The 16,755-nt window shown below is 44.1% G+C and overlaps 1 protein-coding gene across 2 annotated transcripts in view; it reads right to left on the bottom strand.

Moving 5' to 3' along the window:
• Nucleotides 1–10,615: 10,615 nt before the first annotated feature.
• The window catches only part of BMP7 (bone morphogenetic protein 7), a 79,313-nt gene continuing 73,173 nt past the window's right edge, over nt 10,616–16,755 (bottom strand). For both annotated transcript variants that reach the window (XM_083447004.1, XM_083447003.1), the window contains exon 7: nt 10,616–15,352. In XM_083447004.1, coding sequence (XP_083303130.1) covers nt 15,203–15,352 — 150 coding nt within the window. In that variant the 3' untranslated portion in view covers nt 10,616–15,202. The remainder of the gene's footprint in view (nt 15,353–16,755) is intronic.

Genomic DNA, 16,755 nt, shown 5'->3' with positions numbered 1-16,755 from the left:
TTCTCTGGCTTGGTCATGTCCACAGAAGGAAAGATGGCAGGATCCTGAAGGACGTGCTCTACGGGGAGCTGGCTTCAGGCACCAGGCCCATTGGCAGACCAACTCTGTGCTACAAAGATGTGTGAAAATGAGACCATGAAGGTTGGCAACATCAACTCTGCTGTATGAGAATCCTTCGCAGGCAACCACAGTGCCTGGAGACAGTCAGGTTGCGCATCCACAGCAGTGACCAGAGCAAAGAAATACCATGGTGCATCTGCAGCAACACAACCGGACCGGGCCTTCATCTGCCCCAGCTGCAACAAAACATGTCTCTCCCATAATGCTTTCTACAGCCACAGCAGGCGCTGTGACTCTCCAACAGTGTGACTTCACCCCCAAAGGTGCACTCTTCCATTGTCTCCCAAGGCAGATGGATGCCAACAATGTATCCTATTGTACAAAGGTAAGAGCCACATCTCTTGCCTTGCCCACTTTTGGCTCAGTCCCCACCCATGCAACCCTGGACCATATCAGACTGCCCTAAGTCTCCAGATTCAGTGACTGACACTCCATTTCCAGAGCTGGTCCTTACCATTTAAAATGTTTTTGCATGATTACAGTGGATTTGTCAGTCCCACTGCTAGAGCACACAATAGTGTGTCTTGGATGTTTCTTCTGCAGCTAGCAATTTTGGAAATGACAGTAATTCATACCATCTATCTCAGTGGCATTGTGGTTGACAGAAGTAAAGTAGTTCATTTGGTTGTTCAGCAATGCCTATATATAGCTCTGCGGCTCCTGAAATTACACTCTCATCGCCATATTCTGATGCCATTCCCCCCCTTTTTAACATGAAGATGCTCAAGTAACTGGATTAAGAAGATTGAAAGATAAGTTTCAGAGGAAATTGCAGGAATGTAACCTGGTATTTATTCATGGACGGGAGAGAAGCCCTGCTATTTCAGAGGCTAACAAGACAAGACATTGGGAAATGGCTCTCTGAACTCTTTTAATCTCTTTTAAAGGCAGCCACAAGTATGTTTGCTTTAACAGAGTAAACGGCAGTAGGAGGGAGCAATTTGGATCAGGAAAATGGCAGATGGATGGATTTAACCACTTCCTCCACCACTGGGGTTCTGGTCCACTTCAGGGCTTCCCCACCACTGCTTTCCAAATAAATGAAACGAGGTGGGAGATCTGATCAGAGTTGAAATGTTTGCAGATTCTTATACTTAGTGTGTATGTGGGGGTTTTATGTCAGCATCATTTGGGTAGGTTCTCTTTCTGTTTGTTTATTATCTTTCCATGATAGTGAGAGAGGTTGGTTGGGGGGCTCGGAGCATGGTTGATTGTGTTTAGTTGGCTGCAGTGAGATTTGTTTGGGGGTGGGGATTGTTGGGTCAAGTAAGCCACATTGATTCATATGTTGTCAGTGGGTTCCTGTTGTCTTGTTGGGCTGCGTATGTGATAAAGGGGAGCCATTACTGGGGTGAAGGTGTCCTCTTCTCTTTGTCCCCATGTCTGTTTCAGTCTCTTGGTTAGCTTTTCTAGTAAGGCTGTTTCCTATACCATTTGATACTATTGGTCCATGCTTACTCCTGACAGGTCTCTCCAGTGTCTGGATTTGAGGCTTCTGGCTGCTGAGAGTAGGTGGGTTATAAGCTCTTTATAATGTGAGTTGGCATTATGATCTTGGAAAATGTTCTGGGGTGAGTTCTAATACCTGTTTAGTTATTTTGCATATCTCTTGTAGGACTGCTGTCCAGAAGGGTTGGATTTTGGAGCATTCCAACCACATGTGGAGGTATGTGCCTGTGGAGGTATCGCCTCTCCAACGTTTACCACTTCCCTCCCTCCCCCTTTTTTCTTCTCCCCCAACCTTATTCTGTATACAACACTAATGTCTCACATCAGATGTAACTGATATATGGAAAAGACTTTACAACCTGAGAAAAGAGACAATGCATGTACTTTTGTAAACAAAGAGAATCTTTAATAAAAAATATTATTTAAAAAATTGTTTGCTGATTCCATCACAGTGTTTATGGTAGATCCATTACAAGAGACTAACTCATTGCCTAGAACAGTGGTTCTCAGACTTCACACAAACACTTAAATATTGCTGAAGGTCTTGGCAGACCATTTAATGATTTTGTCTGCCAGCTGTAACAATTGCAATGTGCTGTGTTAGACGCTATATGATTTTATTTTTATTTTTACAAACATGGCATGGACCATCTGAATGAAGCTTGCAGATCACTAAGGTCTGTAGACCGTGAGCTGGATGGAGTCAACTAACAAGTCCTGCTAGTGGAAGCCTGTGCAAGGACTTCAAGCACAATGGGTCTTTCCTCCCCCTCCCCCATGCTTACCCTCAAATTGGCACAGAGGGGGGTCAGGAGAACCCCCAGAACAGCATGCAGCAGGAGGAAAGAAGAGGTGGTTCTACCAGGCAAGGAGAAACGTCTGCACTGATGGAGTGATCTGCTCAGTACTGCTTTGAATTCCTCCATACAGTTTTGTAACACCTGGCTAGGACAACCTCAGATGCCAGATGTTCATCCATGCCAGATCTTGTCTTGGATTAGGAAGACCCCTGGGAACTGGCTAAAGGAGCTCATCTTCACCAGTGAAATAAGACTTCTACAAGATTCTACAGTCCATTAGAGGCCAGCTAGCTGGCTATAGGACTACAGCCATAATTTGCTAAAGCTTTTACAATTATGTTTTCCCCTCACAGCTTCGCTGCTAGGTTCAATACAATTTCTCCTGCTTCCCAGAAATTGTGATTGAGAGGGCAGGAGAACATTTGTCAAGAGCATGAGTCACTGGAAAGATGTGGAGCTTCATCCAAGGTGACAGACCTTCTGCATGACACACGAAGGGAGTCTAACTTGGTGGAGCCTTCTACAAGCCAGTGTGTTGTAGTGGATCACAAAGAACCAAATTCAAGGCAGAGTATGAATGTGGTCACTGAAAGATCCAAATAATTACTCACCAAATCTTCATTCTTAAGTGGCATAGTTTACTGTTCCACATCTCCTCATCAGAACATTCAACTTATCTCCTCTTTTCCTAAGTTCCGTGTCAGAAATGTTCTGTGTAAGCATGTACTAACATGAGACATGTTTCTGTCCCTTTTTCTTGACACACTCTTCCAAACAATGTTTTCCAAAATTGAAAGATACGTATGTGTGGGTGCACAAATGTGTTTTCCTAGAAAGTTGGTAGGGCTTGAAGTTTCCTAACCAGCACTTGTATCCATTGTCCTTCAGGTCTTTATCCAACCTGTGCTTTGAGTCATAATTGCATTTATGTGTAGTTCCATGCTTTTGCACATCTACCTTTGAAAGTTGTAACTCCATGCATTACAGCCCCCAGCTAAATTTGACATGCTTTGAATTTGTGGTCTAGTGGTGTTAACAGGAAATTCCATACATTTTGGCAGACTCCATTCACTCTGACTCCTAGCTTCCCAGGAGGCTACTATTGGTGGTTTAGTGGGTTTTCCACCCCCAAAGAAAGCTGGAGGTTTTCATTTTCCAACATTTTGGCTAAGTGGTCAAACCACTACATTTTCAGAAAACAGCATGACATATTATAACCACACCAGTGCTTCAGGGTTGCCACAGTGTCCGAAGAGGTGGGTTATTATTTATTTATTTGTGGTGGGAGAAGGTGTACTGAATAAGTTGATATGAACAGACTATGATTGGAAGTTGACTTTAATTTGGAAATGCACCATAAAAGCTGGGTTCATGCACAAATTGCACAAATTCTCTGTCATCTTCCATGTTATTTCTTCTGATGAGTCAATGTCAGGGGTAACAAATGTAGTTGTCGGCGCACTCGAGAGACAATGGAGTGCACCTTCAGGGGTGAAGTCAAATTGCATTGTTTTTGCTGAGTTAGCAGCACCGAAGTGACGTCTCCGGGATGCAAACCTGGGGAGTAAGTCCTGGGCTACCCAGACAACAAAACCCCTCTCAGCCTCACCGATGTGGTTCAAAGGAAAGCAGAGCAATGCATTTGGCACCAGCTTGACTACAGAAGGAGGTGTACAAGGACTTGGGGACTCCAATCCAAATTTGTGTAGGGTTTACTCATTAGCCTTTTCCTCTCCCAAGCAGGGCTTTTTTTCAGCTGGAACTCTCTGGAAAGCAGTTCCAGCACCTCTCAGAAGGGCACCATTGTCATTATAAGAGAACAAGGGAGGAGTTCATGGTGAGTTCCAGCACCTCTTTTTCTAGAAAAACAGCACTGCCCACAAGGCAGCAGAGGTTTGTGATCAGAGTTTTCCTTCTCCTAGATGGCCTACCTTCCCAGGTTGACAAGTCCCATCTGCCCCTCACTTTGCTGAAGACACTGAAGAAATGATTTTTCGTCATTCGCCAAAAGCAGTATAGCGAAGAAGCCAGACATACTTCTGAGGGGAGGGTGTTCCGCAACTTAGAGGCTGCCACAGTGAATGCCCTCTCCTGGGTCACCACCCCTGAACTTCTGAGGCAGGTGGGACTACCAAGAGCAAATGTTCGGTGCACACCACGTTACAAACCAGTGGTGGGAGTGTACTGGGTGCAGGATGAATAGGAGTGTGTATGCAGCCTGTGTGAGGGAGCGGTGGGCACCATTTGTTGTTCTACCCCAGGAAGCAGATCCATTTGGGCTAGCCCTCATGGCTCCCTCAAGAACCAACACCTGCTTCCTCAAGCCTTCAGCTCTGACATTATCCACGTCTTCCCTAATCATATTTCTGGAGTGTTCTTCAGATTCTTGGCAGTGCTGCCTCTAACACATTCTGTTATTTTGTGACTTCTTGGCCAGGGATGCTCATTCTTTAATTCCTGCTGTTTGGATTCATGCTATTGGTTTGAGGCAACCCTTGGCCGAGTCCAAGATGTGCAGGACAAGATGGCTGCCACCGTATGCCTACCCTTGGCTTGTATTTGTGAGCCTTTTAAAGGAGAAAAGGAAAATGCCTCTGTTGCCCTACAGTTGTAGTGTTCTGAACAAGAACCATTGTCTGCAGGGGTCCTGGGTTTCCTGCTAAGCACAAAATATGTCAATAATCATTCTTAAAATAAAAATAAAAAATGGAGGTAAACAGTGCTACAGTTACATGATCCACTGAAATTCATAACAGACAAATTGAATCCATCCCGCCCAGCATGCAGCACAAACTACAAAAATAAACGCTTGATAGCTAAAACTCATGCGCTGAGGACCAAGGGAATCCAATCTCTCTTCCACCACCCTCTTCTCCGCTCCCTTCCCAAAATAAAGATATAAATCTCAGAAAATAAGAGTTTCCAATGGCAGTGCTGACAGAAAGTTAACTACAGCTTCTTAAACCCAGATGCCCTTAACAGTATTTATCGTTGCACATTCTGCGTATGGTACGTGCTTGTTTTTACCTTGCCCTTGTTACAGCCGACTTCTCAGTAGTAATGTGAAACCAAAATAATGGATGGGTTAACCAAAGAAAGGAGGGGGAAACCTGGAACATTCTGTCATCTGCAATGTTACATTTTGTCTTCACTTTTCTTTGTCATGAAAAACTTAACTCTGCAAAAACTAACCAGGAGGGGTGGGGGAAAGTGACTCATATAAATATGAGTCCCAAATCTTTCAGGAGTGTTGGGAATAGGTGTTATTTGTTTATTAAAAATACCTTGGGCCAGTCAGCATCTCTCAACCTAACCTGCCTCACAAGGATGTTGTGAGGATGAAATGGGGAGGGGGAGGAGGCCAAGGTACAACACCTTGAGGGAATGTGAGATAGAAACATAATATATACTGGTAAATGGGGGGAAAACACACAACAAGCAATTTAGTTCAAGTCGGTGGGCAACTTCAGAGAAAGGAGAGATGGAGAACTACGGTGTCAGCCACTCATATAAAAGATTTCTGTTAAGCTGTGTGTGTGTGTTGTACTGGTTTTATTGTTGGTATTGATACTGTACACATCTAATAACTGGAGCTGCCTCAACATAATTGCAATAAATTTACTAGCAATTTAATTCCCCCTCCAATGAATGCATTTATTATTTACTTGGAACAAGCACACGCCATTGACAGCCATGGAACCTGCCCTCCACCCCCAACCCAAGCGAATGTGTTTAGGATTAGGGGTAACAGTTAAATAAGATTCCCAAATAGCGGAGGGGGAAAGTGGTTTCGCTTGCAAGAGAACTGGGAGACAACATAGCTGAACTTTGACCCTTTGTAACTCATTCCAGACTCGGCATCTTTCCACTTTCACATAGTTTATGTGAAGTCATCCAAGGAACTTGACACATCAGTAGCACATTGCATAGGGATAAATCCACCAACTTTGAATAGTTTCCCTCCATTAGCCGGGCCAAAGTTCATATCAGAGCCAGATACATTAACGGCTGGGTTAAGGATGTTGCAGTAAAGAAATCTGACCAAAATATCCCTTCGCCGTCAGCATTGGGCTGAGAATACATTTGCTCCCTACCCTGTGCTGGGTTCCTTTCAAATACTTTGCTCACGCTTCATCGCTCACCCAGTTACTCCCCCTTAACAGAACTCCTTGTCTGTGAGATCTTTATGGCAGGTAGAAGTTCAATAGGAGCAGCTTTCCCTACCCTTGGTGGGTGAAACTGCACCTGTTGAATTTCTTCCTCTCTCGTGCACCTATTCTATCCCCAAAGTGACCTCTGCTGTGCAAAAGTGCATGGGGAGAGAAGTGAATGTTTGGCACGATTATGAAGGTTAATCACCACTTAAGTTATCCAATCGCTTTCTTCTCAAAATTGAATCCCCGCAATTGGGGGAGTCCCATGTTTTAACACAGAGAACTGTCTCAGCCTCTAATTCCAACCACCCTGGCAGCATGAATACTGAAAGAGACCGAGAAATAAGATGGTAAGGAGCTTCAAGAAAAGCCACCAAAGGCGAATGTCTTTCTCCCACCTGATCATCTCATAGAATCATAGAATCATAGATCATAGATCATAGAGTTGGAAGAGACCAGAAGGGCCATCGAGTCCAACCCCCTGCCAAGCAGGAAACACCATCAGAGCACTCCTGACATATGGTTGTCAAGCCTCTGCTTAAAGACCTCCAAAGAAGGAGACTCCACCACACTCCTTGGCAGCAAATTCTACTGTCGAACAGCTCTTACTGTCAGGAAGTTCTTCCTAATGTTTAGGTAGAATCTTCTTTCTTGTAGTTTGGATCCATTGCTCCGTGTCCGCTTCTCTGGAGCAGCAGAAAACAACCTTTCTCCCTCCTCTATGTGACATCCTTTTATATATTTGAACATGGCTATCATATCACCCCTGAAATGTGCAGTGTGGATGCATCCACAGGCAGCAGGGTTTCCAAAGGTTGCTTCTGCCCATCTGCAATGTAGGCTGTGGCAAGCACACTCTGAGTACCATAGGAGCATACAGTGGTACCTCGGGTTACATATGCTTCAGGTTACAGACTCCGCTAACCCAGAAATAGTGCTTCAGGTTAAGAACTTTGCTTCAGGATAAGAACAGAAATCGGGCTCCGGAGGCGCGGCAGCAGCAGGAGGCCCCATTAGCTAAAGTGGTGCTTGAGGTTAAGAACAGTTTCAGGTTAAGAACAGACCTCCGGAACGAATTCAGTACTTAACCCGAGGTACCACTGTAATATGATCCCTGTTGAGACCACAGCATTAGAGACGCAAGCAGGATCTGCAACAAAGTGTTGCAGTGTCACTCTGTTCCATGGCTCCTCCGCTCAATCAGTTCTCCATTCCCTCCCCTTCGTCGCTCTGTCAGAGCTCTATGACCACTTAACGTGCTCAGATTTCACTGGGCTGTTTTGAGGGTTTCCATTCCTTTTGGATGTCACATATTATATGTGAGCGCACGTGTGTGAAAGAGATAAGAGAGAACCTTCCTCTGAGTCTGCTGGTATATTGTCTCTTGAGCGCGAGGGGGTGTAGTGCTGCTTTGGCTACAGAAGAAATGGCACTCACATCCTGAATATTGGAAACAGAATGAAATGTACCTTTTTGGAGTTTGTGGGGTACCTCAGTATGTTCTGTGCAAGGTTCCAGTTCAGTTTCTGGAATAATGGGCAAACATTTGTCTAACAATTAGGGGACCATACAGAGGCATGTCCCTAGTGAATATTCCTGCTGCAAACAAGTGTTTTCAAACTTTATGGCTTGTATCTAACATAGTGCTGCGTAACCGTATCATCAGTGCAAGACGTTCCACTTGCACAACAGCCTTTGCTTCCTCTCCCCCTCCCTGCTCTTCCCAGATCTGCTCCAGAGGGTTGGAGGAACCCCCAAAGCAGATTTAGAGGGTACACAGTGGGGAGTCCCATTGTGCAAGCAAAAAATCCTTGTGCCCAGACTGTTCTTAGCACTATATTGGGTACAAGGCTATTTATTTATTTTTACTTACTGTTCGGTTTCTATCCCACCCTTCCTCCAAGGACCCCAGGGCGGTGCAGGTAGAATCGTAGAATTGTAGATCTAGTCCAATCCCCTGCAATGCAGGGATCTCAACACAGTCTCCCATCCAATTTGAAGCCACACTAGACCCTGCTTAGCTTCGCAAATGTGCTAGCGGTTTTGTTGCTGCACCACATGGTTCTCATTTTGTCCTCCCCACACCCCTGTGAGGTAGGTTAAGCTAAGAGGTGGTTACTGGTCCAAGGTGAGGAAGTTTTGAACCCTGGTTTCCCAGAACCTGGCCACTACTCTATATGCTGCCTCTGGAGCAAGAACATACTCTCCATGAAGTGGTGTCAGGGCGTCAGGAGAGAATCTTAATGCTGGCCGCATCTTTGGAAATATATCCACTTAAATTGGGCAGTGGGGGAAAGGAGAGAGATTCAACTTCTTGGCTGATGTTTCCGTAGCATTTCTCTCCCCCTGCCTTTCTTGTGCCTCTGCAATTTTACTGGAATGACTAAATCTCTCAACTATGTCAGCAGTAAACAGAATTAATTTACCTCCTAATTCTTTGAAACAGCTGCCGACAGCTGTGCTAGAATCAACTGGGCATCTTTGCAAGGCTGCCAGCGACGGATTTACGTTTTTTCCTTGGGGCTCTTACCCCCCACCCTCCCACCCCCCCATTTCTGCATTAAGAGCTATGTGGTTGCTGTGACTGTTGACAAGTAACCATGGCACATAATCTAAGCAGTTAGGAATACAAGGAAATAGGAGGTGGGAATGAATCAAAGCAAGGGGGGCAGGCAGTTCCCCACTATTAGGTGATCTTGAGATCTAGTAGACTGACAGGCCTTGTGACTAAGGGGGAAAGAAGGAATGTAACTGAATAGGATGCAGGGGTATTATTTTTTACTGAATCAGACCATTGGTCCATTTAGCTCAGGATTGTCTACTGTGACTTGCAGAGGCTCTGTAAGGTATCAGGCGAGGGAATATTACCAGTCCTAACTGGTGACATCGGGGATTGAACTTGGGACCTTCTCAATATAGTGGTACCTCGGATTAAGAACTTAATTCGTTCCAGAGGTCCGCTTTTAACCTGAAACTTTAGTTTCAGGTACCACTTTAGCTAATGGGGCCTCCCGCTGCACCGCCAGAGCACAATTTCTGTTCTCATCCTGAAGCAAAGTTCTTAACCCGAGGTATTATTTCTGGGTTAGCAGAGTCTGTAACCTGAAGCGTATGTAAACCAAGGTAAAGGTAAAGGGACCCCTGACCATTAGGTCCAGTCGTGGCTGACTCTGGGGTTGCAGCGCTCATCTCGCTTTATTGGCCAAGGGAGCCAGCGTACAGCTTCCGGGTCATGTGGCCAGCATGACTAAGCTGCTTCTGACGAACCAGAGCAGCGCACGGAAACGCCATTTACCTTCCCGCCGGAGCGGTACATATTAATCTACTTGCACTTTGATGTGCTTTCGAACTGCTAGGTTGGCAGGAGCAGGGACTGAGCAACGGGAGCTCACCCCGTTGCGGGGATTCGAACCGCCGATCTTCTGATCAGCAAGTCCTAGGCTCTGTGGTTTAACCCACAGTGCAACCCACGTGCCCTAGGTACCACTGTGTTATATTTCGAGTTGACGATTGACGTGCCCAGCAACTAGGGTGAAGTGGAGGCAGTGGAGGCTCACAGTGATGGAGTTTGGGAAACTTTATATATTTAAAGCACATGATTCCCCCCCCCCACACACACACACAGAATCCTGGGTACTGCAGTTCAGCCTTCACATAGCTAGAATTCCCAGCACCCATTAAAAAACTACAGTTCCCAGGATTCTTATGGTGTGTAACCAGGGACAGCAAGCGGAGACCATGGATTGACTCTAACGCAAGCCTGAATAAATAAAGGTTTACTTCTAGCAGTATTAGCAAGGATGCCTTGACATATTTTTAAGTTCATCATTTCTGCCCTGCTAACACGGCCAACAAAATTACCATGGCAGACACGTTAAATCAATTGCCTATCTCTTGAAAGGATAGATCTTGTCACTCATCTTCATGTGCGCAGGATGGACTATAAGTACACAGATGAAATCCTGAGTGTACCTTAGTGGTACTTTACTCAAGTTACGAATAAATGTGCACAGGTCTGGGGTGCAAGCACAGGTAGGGCAGAGAGCAGAGGAAAAAAGAGAAATGATCACATCAACACACAAAACTAGGCAGTCTTCTTTAAAACATGTAAAACAGCAATGATTTATTTGATTAAATTGTACAAACAACCTTCTAAAAACAACTGCTCTAAAGGGAGGAAAGGACCCAAAATGTATAGTTTTCTTTTTGCGCCAACAGTTGTTAATAAATATCTTTAAATAAGGAAACAAAATGTGCTCAAAGGAGAGATGAAGATATATATATTTTTCCTGAACGTGATTGGAGGGGAGAGAAAAATCCAGTAGCTGAAATAAATAATTTTTGTTCTTGCTTTCGTGAAAACTATTTACACAAACATGTACAAACAATGCGGAGTTTACACAGAGATGGGCAGAAAGCCTGCCATTTATTACCCCAGGAAAAACAATATCCCCATAAAACATATCTTAAAAAGAAGAGACTGGAGGGTATACAGTGAAACGGTTTATGCCACCTATAGAACAGCAACCAACAAGGCACTGGAGCTCACCCATATAATATATAATAACACACTCAGAAGGTGTTTCTTATGTATCGTTAGCCTTAAAAGAAGCATCTGAGTTCCCTGAACAAGGCTTATCAAACCCCTAGAAGTAGATAGTTAGGTGGCTGAACTTTTCTATAATAACGCACCAGAGGTCTAGGCACTTCCCCATCCTGGCTTCTCTGGCATGGGCTGCCTGGGCAGGATTGTTGCAAAGCTAAGTGGGGGAGAAGATAACAAGGCAGGAACAGTTCCAGGTCTTGCGGAGGCCCCTGATGGGTCCACAACAGGTAAGCCAGACATCGCTGCAGGGCCTTGTATTTGTTGGCCCCGACCAATTTTGTGTGGTTATACACCAGTATCTGATTATGTACCTTCTGATCAGAGATAAAACAAGGCAAGAAAAAGTTTTAACATACTTTGATCCCAATGCTGTCCATCAAGATAAAGGAGCTATATATGTATATTCCAGGATTGCCTAATTAGGAAAATTTTTCGCTAGTTTGGGGTTTCCAGTATCTAATATTTGACAATAAATAAGCTTGGGGAATATAGTTCTGGATTTGGAATACCAAATCCTCTCTGTTTAACTTGTAATTGAATTTTTAATAATAATAATTTTAATAATGGCAGCCTTGGGAGTCGAAGAACCCCACAGGCATTTTCTTAATAAAGAAATTTGTTTTTTGAAAATATTTTTTGGGGGAATTCCTGATCAGAAAGTGAAGGTAAATACATGCCGAGGTGATTGTATAACCACCGCTTATGACGGTATGATCATTTAAAGTTTTTTTGGGTGTGGGTGGGTGCCCCTCATGCAATACACACACCCTATCTGGGGTCCAGTCCTCCTCCCCACAGAGACCAACACCCCACCCCCATGCTGCCAGAGGTAGAAGTAGGTAGGCAAGCAGATATGTCAATTCCTACTCTTCCTCATGTGGCTGCACTCCAGCAGCAAGTATGCTACCTTTCCTCTGACTGTGAAGGAGGACGAGGAAGTGTCCTCTCTCAGAGGAGGTCCTGACCAACCAAGGCCCACATCAGCACCAGCTGGCCCAGGGACGAGCTGAGGTTTCAGACGCTACCAGAAAGCGCCTGTTGCTAGCCCAAGCAGTAGGCTCTGTCTGGAGAACATGCGGCCTTTCACCCAGGCCCCAAATTTGCCAGCTTGCTAGGGGCAGCCATAAGAAAAAGGCCGCCTCATCGCAGCACGAACCCCACTGTGATAGCAGGACCCTTCTCCCCTCATTGGAGGTTTGCAAAACCCCACGAGCTGAATGACAACAACGGCTGTGCTGTGGATCTCAAACCTTCTCAGTCGTTCTCTCACGTGAATGCTGTACTTTTGGGTGTTTTTTTCTGCCCCCTCCCCCTTTTCCACCAAGGCCTCGTTGAAATGAGACAGAGGACTGCTGGTTATTTATGATGCCTGATATTTCTTGCACCAAATCGTGTCTGAATTTTGAGGCTGTGACTGGTGGATGTAAGGAACTTTTTAGAGAAGCCGCTCTTGCTACTTCTGGCAGCAAATACCGTGGTCTGGAAGAGCACAGCTCAGATCCTGGCTTGGACATGAATCCCTCTGGCTATTTATTGGGCAAGTCACTGTGTTCTTAGGCCTAGGGTTGAGGGTTAGCACCCTTGTCTCAGGCCAGCCTTCCCCACAACTTGGTGCCCTCCAGATGTTTTGGACGATGACTCCTATTAGCCCATCCAATGTGATGGAGGCTAATAGGAATCACGGTCCAAAACATTTGGTGGGCAAAACAGGGGTTTTATCTATGAACTGTACAGGTCTGTACAACTTATTTTGTTCTGCATAATTTAGTCTGCATTCTAAAAGTATTTAGCATTGTAAGGCACAATAAGCTATGCAGGCTAATAAAACTCCATGCCCAATTAGTATAAAAGGTATTCAGTCACATCTTTGATAATGTGGGGTTTTGGGGAGTCCTTGGTAACACCTTGAGGTCCCACTAGCAAGAGTCAGAATTTGCTGTGGACACTTTGTTCAGTCCCACAAATTTCCAAGCATGACTTCGCCAGCAAAACAGGCTTTTGGCCCACCAAGATACACAAATCCCACCTGCTCCCCACAAAATTAACCAGTCTGATTTGTTCCTAAGATCTCTGTGTTCATTCATTATATTTTTAGAAGGGACTTTGTATGTGTATGTATGGAAAATTGGGATTTAGCTGTAGCACTTAATAGTCCTTGATAGAGCTATCCTCTGTGCTCCAAATGCTTTTTGAAAAGCCATCTTCATCTTGCGGAAAATCATCCTGCAAGTTAAGTTATCCCTTCCCAATGTTCAGAGGCCTGCTTCCTGTAGTCTTCCTTCCTATTTACTAATCTTGGTATCTTTCCCCTCGAAACTTTCCCAGTGTCCCAAGCCTCTTTTTGAAAGTAGTACAAATAATGAAACACAGTGCTTCAGATACAGACACCTTAAGCTCAGGAGCACAAAAACACCTCAAGTTTTGGAACAGTTTTACCTGTCGGTGCAACCTAAAATGATATTTGTCTTAACATCATACTGTTGATTCGTGTACAAGTTGGTAATCAACTGTAGTTCCTAAATCTTTCTTAAAATCCCCGACGCCTCCCAGTTTCTCAGCAAATGGGTTCTTCTGAATTTAATTCTGTCCCCCAAGTCATACTTCTGAATGTATGACCTGTCCTTTACAGTGTTGCAGACCTTCCCAATTTGATAAGGATCCTGCCCATTTCCTCATCCATATCGGTAAGATACAGAACTCTGCCCAGTGTTTATTTATTCATTTAACACAATTCATATGCCACTGGATGGTAATAAAACCTCCAAGCGGTTTACAAGAAATATTAAAAATTTATCAATAATATTTTTGCAAGGATTGCTGCTGGATACATGCTATAGTACCCTCCCCCTGCCATGCCAGATTTGGGGAGGCTTCAAACCAGCACTACAGAATATTAGAATCTGAGAGAGGATGCTGCTCAATAAAATCCTTGTGACAAGCACATCCCTTCCAGACACCAAAAGAGGTCCACTGTTCTGGAGGCCTAAGTATTCCTATCACCTATGGAGTTGGAAGTAAATCAAATGAAAGTAAGTTTAAGGATGCGGAGAATGACAATGATTTTCTGTTCCTAGAGTAAAAACTGCTCATTTGTTGTTGTGGCTAAATGTTATGAAAAAGAACCAGTTTCATAAATTTTATTGTTGGTTTACAGCAAATTTTTAAAATATAAAAATAGGAGTTCTGTTGTGGCTTAATTGTGCAAGGTGTCACACAATTAAGTCAACTGTACTGGAGATACATGACAGTGAATCAGATACGTGTGCAGTTTATACGGCTGTCGGTGTGTTAGGATGGGAACATGATGTACAAATAACTATTCTAGATTTCTATTGCTGGCTGTGCTTTTGATTGGGGAACATGATGCACAGCTGTAAATCAATCTCTCTCTCTCTCTCTCTCTCTCTCTCTCTCACACACACACACACACACACACACACACCAATTGAGATCTGCTTTGCAAGAATTGCAGTACCGCTTTGGTGGTGAAATGTTCCAAACATGTAAAATGTTATGGGAAGATAGAAACATCCATGAAAACAAAAAGTCAGGACTTACACATCCACAGTAATTTTAACAGAATCACTGCTTCATTCAGGCAGCTGAATTCACTCATTTCAGTTCAAACAATTCATTCCTCTAAAAGTAACTTTTACAAATCTGTGCCCTCCCCACACACAACAGACACGCAATCACACACACAAGCATGTTTCCCACTACAGATGGCTTTTAGTTGTTGTTAAAAAGGTTCATTTCCCCCTTGACAAAGCACTTTTGGACAGGTTTTGCTTGCCTTACGGAAGTACGGACCTGTTTACAAAACCGATCCTCGGTCCTTGTTTTCCTTGGGCATCAGTTTGCAGAATGATGCTTATTTGGAAGCCAAAACTGTTCAAGGTGCCGCTTGTGTCTGCGTTTCTTTTCTTTGGCCACTTCAGAAAAGGTGTTCCTAAGAACTGCGGCATGTTTTCAAAGAAGGGTTTCTTTTCTTTCTAACGACACACGTTATAAGACAACATCACACACAACCTGCACATTCTGCAAGCTGCATGCGGCTTTCCCGATCTGAACGTTCAATGGCAGCCACAGGCTCGTACCACCATGTTCCGGTATTTCTTCAGAATGACGTTGGAGCTGTCGTCAAAATAGAGGACGGAGATGGCGTTGAGCTGCGTTGGGGCACAGCAAGGCTTCGGCACTGTATCTGGGTTTATAAAGTGAACCTGTTGAGACAAAAAAGTCGCAAGACATCAAGGTAGTCACATCTTCTCGTCTACGGCCACCATCACAAAATGTTTTGATAGGTGTTAACACAAAGCATTTCCTAAAGACCCTTTCCTATTGACCCAGACTTGAGAACCTGGGTGTTTTAACGCAGAGACGGGGAAGATGCAGCTCACCAGATATTGTTGAACTTTAATGCAACAAGGCCAGTGGTCAAGATGGGGAATGCAGTCCAACAATGTCTGCTTCCCATTCCTGTTGTAAAAAACAGCATCACTACCATTTTCTTCCATTTTCATATCTTTCACAAGGAGAAAGACAGGAAAAGTCTGCACCACAGCCGTTCCCATTCAAGTTTCAAGTGAGAGACACAGCATCATCACCTAACAAGATGATTTGAATTTTGCATTAGGGATCCCTCCTGAACACCAGTGAGGAGCAGCTGAGAGGGAAAATGGCCTTTGATGTTGTGCAAGGCATGCAATTATAGTTCATTCCTCTGCAAGAAGATCTGCTGCAAGAAGATCAAAGTATCGGCAGAAAAGGCTCAGCAGAGAGGTAGATGTGGTCCTTGCAAATATGCAAAAAGTGCTCATGCATTTTGCAATTACATGCATGCAATTTGAAGGATGCAACTGCATTTTGAGCTTGAGGTTTTGAACAGTTATAGCTACGGCTTTGCAGTTCAGCTGTGCACTGCATTCTTACACTGGGATTATGGAGTTCTTTTTGCCTTTTCTCACAATCAGAACATGGTGTTGGAAAGCTCTTATTAAAACAAGCAAATGAACAAAAAACTTCTTTATGGGGGAAAAGGAAAGTGAAACTTGGGTGGAGTTAAATATATGTCTGTGTGTCCATGAGAAACAACTATTTATTTTAATAGTTATTTTAATAAGCTATTTTTTCTATGTGACCGCTTTATATGATTAATCTTTTAATGAGATTACAAACACACAAATACTATTATGTTCTCTCTGGCTGATTTTTATAGAGGCTTTTAAGTACTTCATATCCTCTGAAAGTTTTCTTCTGATGAGCAGCTAATAAACCTAGTTTGGGCACCTGCTACTACTAATACTTTTTGTGCAATGGGTGCAATCCACTGAAAATGGGCTCAGCCACTTGCTGAGTAAAAGGTAAAGACAAAGTTAAAGGACCCCTGGACGGTTAAATCCTGTCAGAGTTGACTAAGGGGTGCGGCACTCATCTGGCTTTTCAGAGCGAGGGAGCCAGCATTTGTCCACAGACAGCTTTCCTGGTCATGTGGCCAGCATGATGAAACCACTTCTGGTGTAACAGAACACCGTGATGGAAGCCAGAGCAGTGCACGGAAACACCGTTTACCTTCCCGCTGCAGCAGTACCTATTTATCTACTTGCATTTTGACATGCTTTTGAAC

This window comes from Podarcis tiliguerta, assembly GCF_965153285.1.
Source record: "Podarcis tiliguerta genome assembly, chromosome: 6".
Taxonomy (NCBI): domain Eukaryota; kingdom Metazoa; phylum Chordata; class Lepidosauria; order Squamata; family Lacertidae; genus Podarcis; species Podarcis tiliguerta.
This window is presented reverse-complemented; position numbering and strand designations above follow the sequence as displayed.